The 20,528-nt window shown below is 35.1% G+C and overlaps 1 protein-coding gene across 2 annotated transcripts in view; it reads left to right on the top strand.

Annotated features, from left to right (window-relative positions):
- Positions 1-20,528, top strand: part of NLGN4X (neuroligin 4 X-linked) — a 164,437-nt gene that overhangs the window by 38,528 nt on the left and 105,381 nt on the right. For both annotated transcript variants that reach the window (XM_038127835.1, XM_038127826.1), the window contains exon 3: positions 13,770-14,610. In XM_038127835.1, coding sequence (XP_037983763.1) covers positions 14,139-14,610 — 472 coding nt within the window. In that variant the 5' untranslated portion in view covers positions 13,770-14,138. The remainder of the gene's footprint in view (positions 1-13,769; positions 14,611-20,528) is intronic.

Raw genomic sequence — 20,528 nt, 5'->3', positions numbered from 1 at the left:
ACAGTATGACTCTTTCTCTTTCATTATATGGAAGTATCAAAGGGATGGAAAAAACCCAAAACAGTTATGTTACAAGTTTGAATAATGATGCTGAGTCACTTGAAAAGTATGGTGATGATAATTAGAGACTTAGCATTTCTATTGTTAATACAGTTCTGTTTAAAGGAAGAAAGTTAAAAGAAATATACTATATTTGACCAAATGAAACAGAAGTAATTACTTTAAAAACTACTGAAATATTTTTTATTTCATTTTTTATAGAGTATTAGTGAAATACAGCTCATTGAGTGGCATGGTGTGAGGTTTCAATACAACGTTCAAACAATGGCAGAACTAGAATCTGTTTTCATTACAGGCCATCAAAACTAAAATGTATAAACAGTGAGGTAATAAGCTACGTAAGAGTACAAGAAATTCACATCTGTTATATTCAGCATCAAATGTATATTAATTTGAGATCAGGATTCATTAAAGCATATTTATCTGGAAATCAAAGCTTTTAGGATTGTGCAGTCATTAAGCAATCTGAGTTTATTAATTAACAAAGTAGGAGTTTCAATAGATGAGCTTGACAAAGAAAATGGATTAATTTCACCAATGAAAATTGAAGCTGGGACAGAGCAGTCACAGCAATTACACTAACAGGTCACTCTCTTGGCAGCTTGATTTGTCTTTTGGAATATGGATTTTCAGTGCTTTTAAGTATTAGTTTAATATTAGTGCAACTTCCTAAAAGCTTTTTGAAATTTAAATATTTCCACTGTGTGCTATAACTTTAAAAAAAGAAATTAAATAGTTATCAAAACTTGTGTTGACCTTTATTTAAAAACAAATTGGAACTCATTTGGTACAGAGTTCTTTTTCTGTGAAAAAAATATATCAAGTTAATTCCTTAGCTGAAGAATTTTTCCCTATAGCTGCTTATGGTTTATTTTTTGAAATCTATATGCTGGAAATCATCAAAATTGGAAAAAAAAATTAAATAGCTTAGTTTCTTTTTTGTTTGAAACATGAAATATGTCATCAGTATTGCCAGAATATGGTAACAACACCTACCAGTTTGTATTAGTGTAGCTCCCATGTCCAAAAATACAACCATCTTTGTGCAAGACTTTAGGAAAGATAATTTTTGCAAATATGCTGAAATTCATGGCCAGAGAAACAATGAATCACAACATCTCAATGGTTATCTTTGATACCTATAGAACACAGTATTAAATTCCAAAAAAGTGCTTAGCACCTTGACAAGGTGATAGCTGTATCATCCTTTTGAGAAGCAGTGCCTATCTAAATAAAGGCAAAAAGGAGATTTGTATTTCTTGTTCTGAGAATCAATAAAAATACTGCTGGAAAAACGTATGTGCACTCCCGCACTACAGCTGCAAGCAAGACCTTTAGATGATGAATCTTCTTCTCTCATGCCAAAAAAGGCATTATGAAAGGAATTATTTTGCAGAATAAAGTGTAAGTCAGATCACACAAGAATTACTGACATATCTCCAATATGAGGTAGAATAATCTTCTCCTCTGTCAAAGGGATTTAATTGTCTGCCCTGACCTCCATCTGTTCTATTAATTGACTGCATTAGTTTGTGGTAGATATTTTTGGTTGGTATTATGTTTTATTAGTGAGATTTCTTGAGATGATATAATAGAAGCACATAGGAAGCTGTAACTCCTGCCATGTGACAAGGTATATTTTTTCTCAATCCTGACCTAAATCAGTTGACTGAGGGCAGGAAAAAATAGATCAGTCCTTCGTAGTCAACCTGGCAGCTGCAAATTGTCTTCTGGGGTTTTTTTGTTTGGTTTTTTTGGTTTTTTGTTTGTTTATTTTTTGGGTGTTTTTGAGTTTTTTTTTGCAATAGCATCCCATATGGATATGATACAAGAAAGAAAAGAAAAAGAAAACCCCACACAAAACCAAATAAGTTAAAAAAAAACCAACACAGAAACCCTTTACAAAATAAATGTAATAAATTCCTTCTACACATAAAAAAAATTATATATATTGATTTCATGGGCATGTTACTTTTTCTTTATACAAAAGGAAGCCAAAACAAATGACCAGGAAGAAGAAAGGAGTCACAGGAAAGAATTATGATTATGGAAAAGAACATTGCTAGTGTTCTAGCGTGTTCTTTTTTCCAAAAGAGGAAAGAGAAAGATTTGAGAATTAGAAGAGAACTGAGAGGGCTATGTGCAAAAGAGGAAAAGTATAGAGGGTATCTTTATAAGAGGATGCTTTCAAGCAGGGAAGAACAAGAGTAAAATGGGTCTTGAAAAGATACCATGGCATAATGTTTTCTCATGGAATCATATTGTTAAAAAATATTTCTTCTCATATTTTAAAATGCCCATGTAGTTTTGCAGTCTTGTAAAAGCAGGTAGAGTGTGCTAAATAATATGATAGTAATAATAAAAATAATAATATTATATGGGTCTTCTTAGAAAGTCATTCATAAATAGTACTCATTGCAACCAAAAAAATAACGAGAAATCCAAATATTTCTAACATAATGCTCATTTTCCACAAGCCTATCACTTCTGTGTTTGTAAAAGCTAGTGTTAGGTGAAGATGGCAAAACTGGATAAACTTGTTCTCTGAGATACGATTTTACACCAGGGAAGATTCATTGCAACAGTTTCTAAAATAATTTTAAGGTGGCTATGGGAATAACAATATTAATGGCAAAATAATAAAAACAGCCTCAGAAAATAAAATTAATTTAATGGTAGGTAAGAAAATATCTGCATTTTGTCTTAAATTTGTATATGGAATTTCCTATCAATGGATGCTACATCGTCTTTTATAAACTATCAGTGCAATTAATGATAGGACAAAACAAAACCTGTTAAGAAACTTTTAGCAGAATAAGCTTGTCCTGATTTTAGTCATGAGGACTTTGTTCATGTATGAAACAAACAAGAAAGTTACAAGGCTCTTAACTCTGTGGTTATAAAGATAATTCTGTGTGTATTGGTAAGAAGTGAAAGAAAGAATCATCTTACTACATCTCAGTTAGGACAGTTAGCTGTCTAATCTAAGCTAATCACTTGGGCTTTTTCAGCATAATCTTCAGGATGCTTTCATAGTGGTTGACTTCAACTATCTTTAATGTCAAATACCTGTGTTACAGTAGAAAGAACTGCTGCCTGAAGTATATGCTTCTAGTATAGACAGACTATCTGACTTTTTCATATACAGTTTGGGGAACCGACATGAGCTTTAGTATTTGTTTCCAAGGTAGAGAATGTACCTATTCATTGTGCTAGGCAAAGATGGAAGCATTTCAATAATTGGAGTGAAAGGTTGAACAGGGGGAGAAATGGTAACTTCTGTGTTTTTCATTGGCTTCTATTTCCTACTCAGATACGACTCTACACATTACAAAGAAAATATATTTTACCTTAGCTTTCTGAAAACCCTTTGATGCAAGAAAATATAATTAACTACATGTGAGATTTGGCTTTGAAATTCCCATGTAATAGAATGATAAAGATTGTCATGCAGATAATTTTGGGATTTTTTCTTTCATGAGGGAAAACATATTGTTCTGAGATTTCTCTTGGAATTGTTAAAAGAATATGAAAGATAGTTTGATTTTTTATCATTTGGGAGTGTGGGATTTGAAATGGAGGACCTTTTTCACTGAGCAGAAAACTACCAGAAAAAGATTTGATATCTTTTCCAACCTTAGCTTTCCTGCTTTTTTCCGGCATGTCAATCAGTGGTGAGGAAAGATATCTCTGGTTCTGTCCATGAGGTTATATCTTAGTCAATAAAATGGTCCAGGTGCTGTTCTCTGCCCTGAGGCCACGTAACATAGAAGAGCTTGCATTTCTATAGTGGAAATTTTTCTAAAAAGAAAAAAAAAATCTATCTATTGAAGAATACTTCTGGCCTATCCTACTCCCTGTACATTGGCTGCTAGGTATGAATACTGGGGTAGGACAGTGTTGGAGTCCACACTCTAGCCCTATCTAGTTTCCTGCTTAGATCCTGAATTCCAGTGCTGACTGCATTGGCCTGAAAACAGCTTAAGATATGGATCCATAGCAGGACTTGAGTATGATAATATTATGTTTAGCTTTTAGGAGTCCATAGTATGTGATTTATTTCACAGCTCCCAGTACCTATGTCAGCTAGAAAGTTAAGAATTTCATCCTTCATTATTGAATGTAGACAGTAAGCGGAGTATATGCCACAGTCTCTCTTCTAGGCAAGCTTTTAAACTGTGTTTGCAGGGAAGAGGGGAAGGCAGCAGGCAGCACAGGAATGGTTTCATTAATGTTGTTTAAAATCATAGAATAATATTTTTCGTTAGAAAAGACTTCTAAGATTCAGCACTGCCACACTGACCACTGAACCGTGTCCCTAAGTGCCACATCCAGATGCCTTTGAAATATCACCAGGGATGGTGATTCCATCACTTCTGTGGGCAGCCTGTTCCAGTGCTTAGCAATACTCTTGGGGAAAAAAAAATCCTAATATTTAATCTAGAATTCCCCCACTCCAACTTGAGTCCATTTCCAATTGTTTTATTCCTTGTTATTTGGGAGAAGATAATGCCCTCCACCTTGCTAGAGCATTCTTTCAGGTATTTGTAGAGAGCAATGACGACCACCCCTAAGCTTCCTTTTCTCCAGGCAAAGTGACCCCAGGTCCCTCAGCCACTCCTCCTATGACTTGTGCTCCAGCCCCTTCACCAGCTTTGTTGATCTAGCAACATTGATCTAGTGAGGGATTCTGGTGATCCCATTTTTCACAATATTTTGTGGAGACTTATTTTGCTGAGACATGTTCTCTCACCTCTTAAATATAAGGGGTTCAAGACAACATTTAGCAGGGGAAAGCCCACTAAGTTAGGAGGAGAGCCATACAGGAAGAGAAGCTGGATGACTCTCCTCCTTATACTGGTGAAGTTGTCCACTTTTAAACAAATAAAAAAACCTAAGGGGAAGATTTACTTGATAAATCAATTTTGTGATGTAAAAGCATAGTATAGTTTATTTCCAGTCACAATTTTTATTTTATGAAATAATTCTCCTACAAACTACATAGGACTTGCTTGAGATTGAGAATACCTGTCCAAGAAAATTTTTATTTTAAGGGAATCCAATGTTACAGTTTTCTCGTAGTTAAAGGGTAAGAAACTCAGAGGGAAGTCTTTTGGTTCAGGGAGAATGCTTCACAGAGTCCTTATAGCTACCCCAGTCTTATTTGAAAGGTAATGTTTGTAACTTGGAAGAGGGAACAATGGGTTTAGATTTCTTCAGGTTAATGAGGGTAGCCACTCAACTTCCCCACTTCCAGAATGAATGTATAATTGTGACATTATCATATGAATGAAGGCTGTATCACCACCTGGTAACTGAACCAGGTAGTGCAGTGAAAATATCCTGCCTGTGTCTCCTGTGTAATTAAGTCCTAAGAATTTGTATAATGAAGCAGCAACTTTTTTTTTTGGGGCATATAATATATTAATGGTGTGTCTGTGTGCGTGTGTGTGTATTTGCACGTGTTCACATGCCCAGCTGGTTTAAATTGCTTTTCCCACCCTGTTTCTGGTTACTGTAACATTTTAAATGTATCCTCTTCTGAGACTAGAATGCCTAGAGGGAGATATCAAATTCTAATCATTAAATAGCCTCAAGAGATCAGATTGCATATGAATCAGTCCCTTAGACAATTTCTCAGTTGGTTCAGAAAATAGTTGTAGTTTCTTTCATCCTTGACAAGGGCATGCACTTCAGTTCAATGGAGAAGACAAGAAAGGACTGAGACCTGTGAGTTTCTTTGTATAATATTTTGACAAAACCTGTTAGATTTCATTAAGAATTTTTCTTTTCAGTCATTTGATCTTTCTTACAAATGAAGAGTTAAGACTCATTCCGTGTTACAAATGCTTTTTTTTTTGAGGTCTCGAAATGGTAGTGAGTAATGAACTTTGATGTTTCTGAGGGTTTATTCAATTTATGAAGGCCTACTCTGTAAGCCTAATGTATTAAATACTGATTTTTGTGTGCATATTTTATTTTTTTTTTTCAGATCCATAAATTAGTGGTTTGCTCCAGGCATTAAGATATTTTACTCTACAGGAACTTTTGCCTTAAAGAAACTCAGGGCTGAACATTCTGTTTCAGTTAATAATTTTTTTATTTTTGTAGTAAGACATCCAAATTAAAGCAAAGAGAGGTGCATAAAAGAGACGAAGAGAGACCCAGAGTATGTCGCATTTCTTGCACAAGGTTATATCAGAAGTAAAAGCTGGAAATGATGCCATTGGTTGTGCTAGACTGTACTGATGCTATTTTTGTACATTTCCCTAGAACATGTACTAGAAATGTAGTATTTTCTTAAGACTTCACAGCTGCAATTAGACCACAATTGAATAGCTACTGTCACAGGAAACTTAAATTCACATCACAATCTGAGCTGAATGGAACACACCTGTAATTTTGGGATTATTACTTATTTCAGGCTTATGTTTGTAAGGAGTTTATGTTTTTCCCTTCTAATATTGAAACCTTGTGTTTATTTGCAACCTTCATCAATCCTAAGAATCAGCAAGTATCCTGGAAATTGTCTAACCACTGAAATTCTTCTATACTTACATGTAATAGTAGTTGAAATTACTGTTCAAAAGGTCAGTGAGTTAAGTGCAACTGTTTTAACTGAGCATTCCCAGTTACTCTTGGGTCCCTCTGGTCATACTGGTTTTTTATTATTTTAAATACATAAAAAATAAGAGAAACCATATCTATGATTGTTCAACAACCACCTCTTATAATCAAATCGAAACAGCTGATTTTTTGAGAATGCTGAGGTTAAATTTTTTTTTTTTTTTTTTTGCTTGGAAAGGAGTGATGATCATGTTTCCTTTTCCTCTGCTTACTTTCAAATTGTCTTCATTATGGAGAGAGTTGCCATTTTCAAAAACATTGGAGGGACCACACAGCTTTTTCTTTTAATCCCATTGTTCTTTTTGATAGTATATGAGATTTAGATATTCAGAACAAGAGAATTGCTCCAGGCAGGAAGCAATGATATGGAAAAAATGTGTGCCCATTTTCTGAAAAGTAAATGGTGATTGTAGTTTCTAACCTGGGGGATCTACTGACACTGTCCAAGCCTATCTGAGCCTATTTCTCTCACTTGGAGAGAAATTCACAGAAGGGTAAATGCAACATGTTCTTTAAAAAAAAACCCAACCTGTTTAAGTCAATGTTTGTATGTAATTTATATTGCTCCTCAGGCCTAATTTCCATATTAATTTTTTTTTGAAATCTACCTTTGTTTTCTGTGACTTCTAATCATAAAACTAAGACCAACTTCAAGGTCAATCATGATGTTTGTATATCTGGCATTTATTTTCACTTTAATCAAGGATACATCAAAATTCTTAAATTTTTATCACTTTCTTTTCAGTTTAAACTTTAAATCTTGAAGAATTTTTTGGCTGTGTATTAATAAGTTATAATTCCCAACTAAATAATTCTGTGAGACAGTATTCAGATACTCATCCCTAGATTATAATGCTAAGTTAGTGTCATGACCCACAGGACATCATGTTTGTTGCTAGTTCTCCTCAGGCTGAACAAGGACACTGGACCATGTGTCAGGGAACTCTTCTGCTTTATTGTACAGTTGTGTTCTTGACTGTGGCAGCCAGTTAAAGTAAAGAGGAAGAAAGAGAGGAGAAAGTGAGAGTGGGTGCAGCCTGTGTGCCTCTAATGTAAATTAGGCTTTTTGCTTGTTTTTTCACCCCTGCACAGCCAGCCCTTCCCCAGGAAGTGAGTTGGGGTGACAGGGACTGAGCATAAGTCTCAAGGCAAAGCAGGGAGTTGGCTTAGGACAACACAGCCCCATCCATCCTCTGGTCACCTTTCCTGTAGCAATGCTCAGAATGTTTGAGATAAAACATGCTTAGATCGGGTTCTCTACAGTTAGGATTATTAGAAGTCTAGATTTTGGGGGTTCTACTTTGTTTTGAGGGTGGTTTTTTTGTGTTTGTGTGTATTTTTAAGAATTATTTAATAATAAATATCTTATTTGAGTTGGGAAAATGCTTACAAAAAAATCAACAAAATAAATATATACATGGTATAGGAAAAAGAATTTCTTGTAAAACTAAGCTGCATGTTAATTTGAAGCCAGACATAACTGTAGTTACACTTCTGAGATTCAAAAATATTTTATAATTGGCCAGTTTTCATAAATAAACTTCCTACCAACTTTCTAAGTAATCCAGTCTAGAAGGTGGACATTATTGAATGGCAGGTGTTCCTCTGTGTTGTTCGCTATTATTTTGTCTGATATTTCTGAATGACTTTTTGTAGGATAAGGAAAAATGAAGCTTAACTCCTTTCAGCTTATCAAGAAAGTTCTAGAAGCTCAGAAAAAAAATCCCTAAAGAAGTTATAAGTGTTTTGAGTTGTTAGTTTAATTTGAAAGATAGTAGATACACCCAGTATGCATTTACTGAGATTTGGAAAAATTGCTCTTTTGTTGTTGAATGAGCATTTAAATACAGTGACTATTCAGAGGGTGTAGTGCTGATTATGAGGTAGACGTGTATTTAAACCTGCTTTGGGAAGAGCTTCTACAGAAGACAACAGTGTGATCAGTTTTCTGCAAATATTTCAAATTTTATGGATATATTGGTAAAAATTAAAACTGTTGGCATGTTCAAAAACTTCTATGCCTTGGAGAGTTCTTATTTACAGTATCATACATCAACATTATTATAGAGATTTCTATATGTTACAATATGATAATATTCTAATTGCTTTTGTTTAAAAACAATCAACCACACACACAAACATAAGACAAAGCAACAAAGAAAACCCAAAAAGCAAGCCATACATATCATACTCAATCATACATACATACTCAATAACTTTCAGAATTACTTATTTCAAGGGGACAAAGGGAATGGAAAGAAGAAAAAACAGTTCATGTTCTTGATAAATGAAATATTTTTTGAATCTCCGTATTCTGTAAAATACATTAAATACTTAGCAAAATGATAATATGACGAGAATCTGAAATTTTACGAATTACATAATTTGTCATTTTTTTTCTACTGACTAGCTGGTTGCCCTTACATTTCAGCTAATCAAGCTCCCTGTATGCTTTCAGAATGTCTGTCTAATGAAAGGGATGTGAGTGTTTAACCCTGACTCTCTGTTGAGGTCAGATCTGTGTACATGCCCAAAACCCCCCTTGAGAATATGAGCAGAAGGGAGGGTCGTAGAATAAATGTGGTTAGTGATGGAAAGCTGAGGAGTACTATTCTACACTAGTTGTCTTAGATAAAGCCTGGGAAACCCTAGGATATCTGCAGAGTCTTCAATTTCCTGTATAGATGTAATTTATATTTCTGCTTCATTTTCTTGTAACTGGTCATGACCTGAACAAGAGGATAAAAAAAAAAACAAAACAAAAAAAACCCAAAAAAAACCCAAAAAAAACCAAAAACTTGAAGTCACTTTAGTTTTCTGTTCTACACTGGAGAAAAGATGACTTCTAAGGCATGTCTTCTATTTCCCTAGCAGCTAGAGAATAAGTGTAGAGCTACTGACAATCTTCTCAGGTTGAAAAAGTGGTAACTGCAGTTCCTGGAAACCATCAGTTTAGCCCTGAAGGCCTGATTCATAGACTATTTAAGCATCTCTAAGAGTGTCTTGGGGCACAGATTTATGAACAAGAACAAGTGGTATTTCTAGACACACATCCATGTTAACTTCAATCTGCATTTTCTTCAAAGGCCATAAATGTCTCATTAGCCTCAAATTACACTACTCTGCCAATAACAAAATCATTGTATGTGATTGTATGTGATTTCAGACCTTTCTTGACTTCTCTGTGTGGTGTGCTGCCAGAAGTTGTTATTTTGAACTGAATATTCTGACTTGGATTATTTTTGATTGTATGAATGAGTGATACTTCCAACTAAGATTTTTTTGCAAGCAGTTTGTATGCATTTTTTAACATTTGAAGCAGTAAATAAAAATATGGAAGAAGTACAACACTATTAGTGATAATAAAAAAAGGCATGAGAAGTACATGTCTTCCTGTAGACTCAGTATGTAAAGGCATATTAAATAGCTGACTGTATACATATAATTGAACATCAAACTAGTTTTGATATATCTACAAACCTTTTTAGAATGTTTACAGATTTCTGTTTAAGATTAATCCCTAATTGAAATCTGTGACTCTCTATTTACATCTTCCAACATTTTCAGTGATGTATCTAATAACATCATATCATAGTCATCACAGTTCACAAATTAATAGGCAGCATACCTTCTTCCTTACCTCTCAATATTATTTCTGAAAATTATTTTTTGTGTCGTTGTGTATGAGCGTGTATACATGTCACATGTGACACTAACATTAGGAAAATGTTAATTCCTCTAGTAATGTCGATAAACTGAAATGTGTGATATTTTATGCCTAATTGTGATAACTTCTGCCTGATTTTCTTGCCTAAACAAGATATTTTTAAAATATTTTTTTCTTTGCCTCAGTCTGGGTTCTTTGCTTCAGTATAACAGCAAAACCAGTTGTCCTCAGGATGCACAGCTCGCAGAGCTGGCAGCTGGGGAAGTATGGGATGAAGCCCCCTTAATCCAGGAGAAATGGTTAGTGACCTGCTATTTACAGCAAAATAGACACACACAAGTCTATGGGCTCAGATGGGATACACCTGAGGAAGCTGGTGAAAGAGCTTATCAAACCACTTTAAATGACTTACCAGCAGTCCTGCTTAACTGTGGAGAAAGTAAGTCAGGTTGATGGAAAATTAGCAAATGTGATGCCCATCCACAAGAAGGGTCAGAAGGATGACCCAGGGAACTACAGGCCTGTCAGCCTGTCCTTGATACTGGGGAAGGTCATGGAACAGATAATCCTGAGTGCCATCACGTGCTATGTGCAGGACAGCCAGTGAATCATGCCCAGATGATACTCACAAATGGATTTACGAAAGGCAGATCCTGTTTGACTAACTTGATCTCTTTCTGTCATAAAGTAACTTGGCTGGTGGATGAGGGGAAGGCTGTGGATTTTGTTTATCTAGATTTCAGTAAAGCACTGGATACTGTTTCCCACAACATTCTCCTGGGCAAACTGGCTGTTCATTTCTTAGATGGGTGCAGTCTTCACTGGGTGAAAAACTGGCAGGATGGTCAGGCCCAGAGAGTGGTGCTGAATGGCGTTAAATCCACTCGGCAGCTGGTCAGCAGTGGTGTTCCCTAGGGCTCAGTCTTGGGGCCAGTTTAATGTCTCTATTGATGATTGGGTTGAGGGGATTGCATACATCCTCAGTAAGTTCACAGATGATACTGAATTGGATGGGAGTATTGATCTGCTGGAGCGTAGGAATGCTCTGCAAAAGGAACTCCACAGGCTGGATTACTGAGACCAGTTCTCTGAGGATTGATAAGGCCAAGGGTCAGGTCCTGCAGTTGGGTTGCAAAACCCCTGTGCAATGCTCCAGGCTTGGTGAACAGTGTCTTGAGAGCTGTTCAGCTGAAGGGGACTTGCGGGTGCTGTTTCAAAGCTGGCTGAATATGAGCCAGCATGTATTCAGGTGGCCAAGAAAGCCATACTATTTAGTCACATTTTTTACAATTGCATATTCTCTCTGCTGTATCAGCTGAGGATTTCCTTCATATTGTCATTTTTGGTTCTCTTCCTGATGGTAATGTGATCACTCTTGTTTATTTGTCATTCCCATTTTCTTTTCTTGTTTTGTTTCCTCTTTTTTTGCTTGCTGTTTGCCCAGAAATTTTTTTTTCTCTATCCATCTTTCATTATCTGGATCACTGTGTTTCCTTCCACCTTGCCAATTTTCTTAGTGCTGCATTCCACATTTCTTAAACTGTCATTACAAACTTCTGCAGTGTGGGTGTCAAGGGAATAAGATCTGTTGTTCCTCCCTAAGCACAGATTAAATCCTCAGTTGGATATAACTGGAAAATCTGATTTGTGCTGCATGATCAGTAAAGTGTGCCAAAGTCCGGATGGGACAGAGCAAGAGGAATGCTACTCAAAATCAACCACCTGCTGCTGATTTCCATTGTTAAAGATGGTAGCAAAAATCAGAAGGGAAAGTGACGCTTGAGGAGGAATTTCGAGAGACCCATTGCTGGCTGACCACTCTGAGTGCCAGGGAACAAGACTCTGAACTTCTAAGGCTCCCCATTGAGGGTGGACTGAGAATAGGGACAGGACTCTGCTACCACCCAAGAATTGTAAGTCCAGGCATGGTGAGGAGTCAGGTCCAAGGTCTACCTGGGGACCCAGTGAGGCCAAGATCCAGGCTGGGCGTGGGGTTGGGCATAGGGCTTCCTGCAGCATAACTCAGGGACTGACAGTCCTGGTGGTACCCCTGGGGACATGGAAATTAGAGCTGTTAATGATTTGTCCTTCAGAACAAATTGTGCAAATTGCAAGTCCCAGAGAAAATGTCAGTAGAAATTTTGGTCCATCACACGTAATACGTATCTGGTATTCTTCTGGCCTCTGGTGTTCTGGTGTTTCAAGAGTTTTGTGGTATGAGTACTAAAAGGAAATAATTGAAGAATTCCAGGAGTTTTGAGAGAATAAAATGTCCTTCAAATTATTTTCCATATCTGAGTCCTGACCAAAAAAGAGGATCTGCTTGTCCACTTACATAGTACTTTGATATATACATGTGTGTTCATCCTACCAAATATAAGGTATCAGTGTCAGTTTCCTATAACAAGGAATTTTTTACCTGTGGAATTTTTTTACCTGTGGAAATGTTGTATGTGCTTTTGAGTTGGGTAACGGGTAAAAAGGAAGTTCTCTAATTTCTTTGGGTGGGTAGAATGTTGGTGTGTGTTAAGTTTGTGCGCTTGTAATGATTAGCATATACATGCAAGTGACTTGTATTCATTAAAAATTACAGAATTATTGTATGAATCACCTTATATTTAAAAACAAAAGTAAGAGAATGCAAGCAGGTAATTTTACATAATTGTAACATTATGTAGGCCAAAAGCTGACCTAAGAGATTGTAGCATTCTTTTCTTTTTTTTTTTTCCCTTTAGTTTTCCATTGTTTTGTCAGGCATACAAAAAAAAAAAAAAAAAAAAAAGAAACATGAAAAAGAAAACATGAAAATCAATAAATTTATATCTCATTTTGACTGTTCTCACACTTGATTGGAACTAATTGTTTATTGCATTCATTGGAATTTCTGAATTAGATGGAGGTAAATTAGGTTGTCATACAGAAAAGAAGTCATGTCTCTGAAAAATATTCTGCAGTTGTCAACTCATAGCAAAAAGAGATTATCCAATACAGGAAACAAAAGTAATGAATGGTTCCTGTGGGAGTGCAAATAGGCTTAAAAAGAAGATTCTGTTTATTTAGGGCAGAAAATATCCTCAAGCTAGCACTTGAATATGATACTCTTCCTGAAATTAGTAGTGTTTGGTCTGTGGTTTGGTTTGGAAGCATATAGAGAAGCATAAACGTTTGTTTTGTGGAATAATCTTATGGCTTCAAGTTTAACTCTCTTAACTTACATATCTTTGGAAACACATACCTAACCATGATGTCTAAAGTTCATAAAATGTTAGTGGGCCTTGGAATGGAAATAGTGTGTGAATATAATTTCTGGCTTTTTTTTTTCATTTCTTCTTTTTATTTATTTATAAATTCATTTTGAAGGTTTATGCCAACATAAATTTATTGATTTGAATTGTTTGTTTTCTCTTGGCCGCAGGCTGACTGAGTGGGCTGGACTTCACGGAAAGGAGCCATTTCACTGGGGCAGTGGAATAACTGTGGATCTTTCACCACTCTACTTGTCGGGAAGTGCTGTGTGTTGCCAGGATTAATTCAACACTGAAGTCTGGGATGGGCCTTAGGGGCAAACACTCCCTTGTTTCTTCTGACATTGGGATTTGTCTACAGCCAGTCAGCTGAGGCACCTATCACACATCAGCTTTTTATTTTTTTGTTGCCTGAACAAAGATACATTTTCTCTCACTTCATCTCCTTTTGACTACTTTTTTATTAGTTTTCATTTTCCTTGACTGAGTAATTTCTCCTGGCTGTGGAAAAAAGAGCCCTGCTGATGTTGATTTAAATAATGTCGAAACCAATGGGACTCCTATGGCTGCCTTTGATCTTCACACCAGTGTGTGTCATGTTGAATTCTAACTTCCTCCTGTGGATAACCGCACTGGCTATAAGATTTACTCTCATTGATGGCCAAGCACAATACCCAGTTGTTACTACGAATTATGGCAAAATACGTGGTTTAAGAACACCTTTGCCTAATGAGATCCTTGGTCCAGTGGAGCAGTACTTGGGTGTTCCTTATGCTTCTCCTCCGACTGGAGAAAGGCGATTTCAGCCCCCGGAGCCACCGTCCTCTTGGACGGGTGTCCGCAATGCCACACAGTTTGCCGCTGTCTGCCCGCAGTACCTGGATGAGAGGTCACTGCTCAACGATATGCTGCCAGTCTGGTTTACAGCCAATCTGGATACTGTGGTGACATATGTTCAAGATCAAAATGAAGACTGTCTGTATTTGAATATCTATGTGCCAACAGAGGATGGTAAGTACCCTGAGACCCACACTGCAGTGCGCTCACCGGTTCAACATATGAGGAGCCTCCAGGTCTTCAAAGCATCTTACTGAGTTTCATCCATGTTTATCTGTGGCAATGGTAATGCCTCTGAATATGCATTATTATCAATACTTTGTAGATTGAATATGCTTGCATAGATTCTCTCTTACTTCTCAGTGCAACACCAACCTGCAGTTTGATTGCGAGTAGTGGCCGGGGTATGTCAGCCAGCCTTAAGCTTACATCTAAAAGACAGCTGAGAATTACTCACAAGAGAGGAAAGGGGAAATAAATATTAACCTGAAGTACTATTGTCATTTTTCCATGCATGAATGGTACAAATATACTGTTACATGCTATTTTTTAAAGGAGAATTTACCTATTTTTTCTTTATTTTATCACAAAATTTCTGGGCCTACTGTTAACTCTGCTTGATTTGAATAAATAATGGAAAATTATTACAGTAATTCCATCAGCAGGGGCTTTTTTAGGATTTTTGTCTGTGAGACTTTTCAGTCCAGCTTATTTTTCTTCATTCACTAAATTTAAAATGATGATTTATTAGGTGATTTATTATGCAGATTTGAAGAGGTGGCTTTAAACTTTCATCTGTTTTGTGCAATACTTTCTCAAGAGAGCTACTTTAAACCACTTTCTATAGACAAAAAGGATGAACACAATTGGTAATACAGAACTCTTTGAACATTTACATGATCCCAATCTTAAAAATTGTAGCTGTATGTGGCATGATGAATGTATATTTGGTTGTTTTGAATAGTATTACTTCCTACAGGCAAGAAAACCTGTTTTTATCAGGCCCCAAACAAGCTAAGTCTATTATTTCACAAGGAAATAAAAATAGTACTAGCACTTATATTTAATATTCTGCTAAAAGCTAGTTCTTTCTGCTAATTAGAATGCAGTTACAGGTGTATAACATGACAGATTTCCCCCAGATATGCAAATCCCTTCACTTTTGCTGAGGGTTTGATTTACACAACCAAGGCATTGTTATTTCTCAGTAACCATACTCTAAATATGCAAATTTTCTACTTTGATTGTTATAATCCTTCTGCCTTGATTGGCTTCTGTACTCAGAACTTCCAAGCTGTCTGCCAGCAATAAGCATACCACCTTCTTTTCCTGTTCTCATCAGCTGAAGGAAAAACTTGAAAGCTAAAAATAAAGCGGTAAGGTTTGGGAATACTGGGAGCTTTGCAAACATAAATACTACCAAGGTGCTTAAAGGAAAAGTGCTGTGAAAGGAAAGCTGTGTTTATGGGGGCTCTGTGTGCACGAGTGTGTGTGCATGTCTGTGTGTGTTTGTGTGCCCCTGTGTGCAGGCAGACAAAGGAGCAGGTCTTTACAACTCAGTTCTTTCCCTCTTCCAGTCTCACTGGACTCCTTCTTACTCCTTGGATAATGACATAGATAATTTTTCCCCACATTTGTTTATGGTCTGGATTTTAGCCTTCATCTTTTAATTAGTCACTGGGGTAAGCTTGCCCTGAGAAAGCATTCTGGGTTAAGATTTTATTTGTTCTCACTGAAGGAACATCAGCTCTGCTAACTCAGTCTTCTTTTAGAATCCAGTTTTAATAAATAATACATTCCTCCAATCTAATAATAGGAAGTTTCATTTATTAATTAGGGGATACAGGAAATTAGACATAGGAAAATATATGTGAACATCTAGGAAAAGAATATTTAATATCAAATGAAAAATTGTAAAATACTGTGAGCTGAATGACTAGCAACCTATAACACTCATCTTGCTATAATAGCTAATGACATTTGTGGTTAGATTTAAAGTAGAAAGAACTGATAAACTTAATTTCACATTCTGTACACCTTTTTGTCCACTTACTTTTGCAAAAAGCATGAGTTGCTCTTCCTGGTGTTAGATTTTTTTGAATGGCATGTAAATGGTATCAAGTTGCTTTTATATCTCCTGTTAAAAATATAAACACATGCATAAAGATATGTAGCTGAATAATGAGAAGACGAGGTTTGCATTAGTGATGAGCTGAAGGTAAGGATGCTCCTCTACCATATGAAAAGCATTTTTAAAAGATTCCATTGTAAAAAAAGAATCTTAAGAATGAATAAATTAAGTACACAACGTTTTAATTGTATGCTGTATATCTTATCATGAATTAATAAATCTCAGAGACTTTTTTGGTGAGGAATATATGTGATCTTCTGACCATAAAGATTCTTAACAGGAACTGACCTACAAATCAGATGCTCTAAGTTAGTGTGTCTCCAAATCACTCTAAACAGTCTGAAATAGTAGTGCATACAATCTGATTAAAGATGTTATGCTTCATTATATGAGTCCTAGTTGGCAAAAATAACCTGCGTTGTTATGGAAACAGACCATGAAATTAGTTTTTGAAGCAAGATTTCAAAGTGAGTGACTTTGAATTAAATTCATATTTTCAATTCTTTCTTCAGTATATATTGATTTGAAGAGCTTTGAAACTGTTTTCTAGAAGAATAGGTGGCTGGAATCATCCAAACCTAATAAATGCTCTGATTATGAAACTTACTCTGAATAATTTTTTTCCTCTTTTTTTTTTTTTTTTTAACTTTAAATAAAGGAATAGAGCAACAACTAATGAATTAACTGCAGTCATTTGCAGTGCTTACTTCAAAGCAATTCTAGTGAATAACTAATCAAAATGAAGCTCAGGTTTGGCGATTTTTTCATTGCTTTCTTTTGTTGCCGTTCTTTTTCAGTAGCATTACCTGTTATAATTTTTGTGATTTGGCCAAAGAAAACCAAATTTTGATCACGTACTTTCAATAAAGGGTTGACTAATAAATGCACATATCCCTCCATCTGATTTCAGAATTGCTTCACTGGAATCTTTCCACAATAAACTAATGGGAATAAGAGTAGAATAGAGTCATTTTAACTATGTAGATAAGTTTAGTTAGTTATAATAAAAGAGTTTGAAATGTTACTGCTTTTGTATGAAGAAGTACCCGGAAATTAAATAACATATAAATCTATAGTTCCTTAAAATAGTTTGAGCTTCTAGGTTAAGAAATTAAAATAACCTGTTACACAGTCTGTGTCTGTATTAATCCTAGCCTTTTTTTAGACTCAGAAGATGCTGGATTTCAAATGTCAGATAGCAGGAGAATCCTATCAGAATTTCCTATGTCAAAATGTCCTTACAAAGCAAAAACTATCTTCCTTTTTATGGGCTGTCTATTTATTTATTTGGTGAAAATATTATTTATCATAGAAGTCAATATATATACCTTAAAAGAATAATACTGCAATTCTGTCTTGTATATTTTTATTCTTTTGCTGTTTTTCACTAGACAAGGGTTTTTTGGTGTCCCTTTCCTGACAGTAATACTTCTATTTCATAGTATCTACGTTACCCGGAGATTTTCACTGTTTGTTTTCTTTTGCCTTTGGAAGGGAAAAAAAATTGCAACCACTATGATCCATTGAGATTTTTTATTTTTTGGTCATAAGTATAAATAATATTGCAGTTATTTTAAAGACACACAATACAAGCAATAAAAATAAAATCTAAGAAGATTATTTTATTTTATATGTCAAACCTATAGTAATAATAAATTACTCAGAACTGAAGCAAATAAAATAATTGTAGAAAAACTATCATTTTATCCAGTTGCTTTCTAAACATTTGGCTTGATCTGCAGTATTATTTTTGTGGGTGTATATTGTCTAGGCTGCCTTTTCAGTTACTATGAACTGTAATTTTCCACAAGAATACTTGAATGTCAGTTTTGAGGAGGTCATCTAGGGAGATGATATTGAGGACAGTGTGTTTATTATAACTTCAGTCTGAATATGGGTTTATCTACAGTGGAAATGCTAGATTGAAGAGGGCACAGACTGTTAATCGGCTGTGCTTAATCCCTGGCCTTTATCATTTGAATCTGTGGATTCTGAAGGAGATTGCTAACTCCTATCATAACCGGGGGAAAAAAGTATAACAAGAAAAAAAAAACAAACAGAAAAAACCCTTAATTTGTATTTCTTTCATGATAAACTCCAAAATTTTATTAATAGCAAAGCAAGATTTAAAAAAAATCAAGACAGCAAAACAAAAAAGAACAAAACCCAACAAGAACAAATAATTTTATGTCTGTCTAAAAACTGCTACGTTCAGATCAAAAGAGAAAATAACAAATATTACTTCTGGCATATGGATAGAGTGTACATTTTACACAGGGGTGGGGCTCCTTATCCACTATGTATCTGTTACAGATTAACTAATGAAGTATTTAGCATCTTCTTGTTTCTTGCTTGTGAGCTCTTGTTTCATTTACTTCAGAATAAATACAGCTGAAGTGACAACAAAAGTTTAGAGACCATGACACTTATTAAGGCTGAATGGGTAGGTGATAATTTTTCTTTAGATTATGGTAACTGAGGTTTGCCCAGGATTTGTGGTATGTTTACCTGTGGACTACCAGAAAGAAAAGTCTTGTGCAAAAGCAGAGATCAACTGTGTTCCTTCTCTGGGCGGTGATTGACTAAATATATCTGCAGCTCTTCACTCTGTGTCTATTTGACTGAGAAATAACAAAATTCAAAATTTGAGCAAAGCTGATCAGCTGATCAAGAAGACGAGCCTCGGAATGTCCCTTTTGCATATTATGAAATGAATAATGGCTGCTTAATATATAATTGAGTGTTTATTGCTTTCTTCTTGCCATTGCTGTTGAGTGCAATGTCTTTAACTTGGAAAAAGTTTTTTTTACCAAAATTATCCTAATAAAACGTAATTGATAAAAACTGGGGCTTTGTTTGGTAGTGTAAAGATTAGTCTCTTCATTTTTGATGGCATAGAATAAAAAAGTAAGCTAATCAATGGTCTCTTTGTTACTATGAGAACTAAGAGGTCCTACATAAAAATGGAGTCATACATAAAAATAGTGTCACAGTGAGCAAGACAGTTCCAATATGTACAACATCAAATTTGTTGAATTATTAGAAGCTGATGCTAATAATAATAGGAACTTTTAATTCCCAAATAAACTCAATTTTGTATACAATAAATTCTCCTGTATATAGTTTTAGGTTTCAGTATAGGTATATCAGACACTTTTCAGGTAATCTTAAAATTTTATTCTTCCTATCATTTCTTCACAACTTTTGTGAATATAAGTAGCTACTTAAGAAATCAAAGCAAGGATTTATGAGTATAATTTTAAGGAATTAAGAATCCAGTATCTCTTGTATGCATGTTTACAGTTTATATTGTTTCTCAAAATCTTTCCTATATATTTTTGAAAGTCAATTATAATTTCTGTAATTGGCATAGGAACATAAGAATTTTACTTATGTTTTCTGAAGTATTTTTAAAAGCAAATTAAATACATTTATTTACTTATAAAATATTTTAAATCTGTTTTAAATAATAATCTGGATTTCAATAGATAATAATGTTTAAACAGTTTCATATCGCAAAATAATATTCTTCTGAAAAAAAACCCAGGAGTATAACAAAACTTTGTTTTCAGTTTCAGTATTGTCATAGCTTTTGTCAGTGACTGCTTTGTTTTTAACCCCCACCCATTCAGTCAATTGTTTGTCCACTCTGGAAAACCAAAAATAATGATTAAAATTTTATTATGTACATGCATTCCAGCATATAAAAACATATTAAAATGCACAAAATAGGACATATCCTTTTGTAAAACGATTGTATTTCTTTCCAGGTAAGAGAGATTGAGAATAGATAATAATTACAATACAAAATGACAATGTTGGAATTATTGCGTATAGTACCAGTTGAACATAAACATATACTTTTTAGCATCAGAGAGAAAATTGCTCTCCACTGTGAAAGATAAACTCCCTGTTGTGTCAGTCTGCCTCAAGCCAATTCTTTCACTGTCAGGGTCCAATC

The sequence above is a fragment of the Motacilla alba genome, chromosome 1 (genome assembly GCF_015832195.1).
Source record: "Motacilla alba alba isolate MOTALB_02 chromosome 1, Motacilla_alba_V1.0_pri, whole genome shotgun sequence".
NCBI classification, from domain to species: Eukaryota; Metazoa; Chordata; class Aves; order Passeriformes; family Motacillidae; genus Motacilla; species Motacilla alba.
Note: the sequence above shows the minus strand (reverse complement) of the source record. Positions and strands in the feature narration are given on the sequence as shown.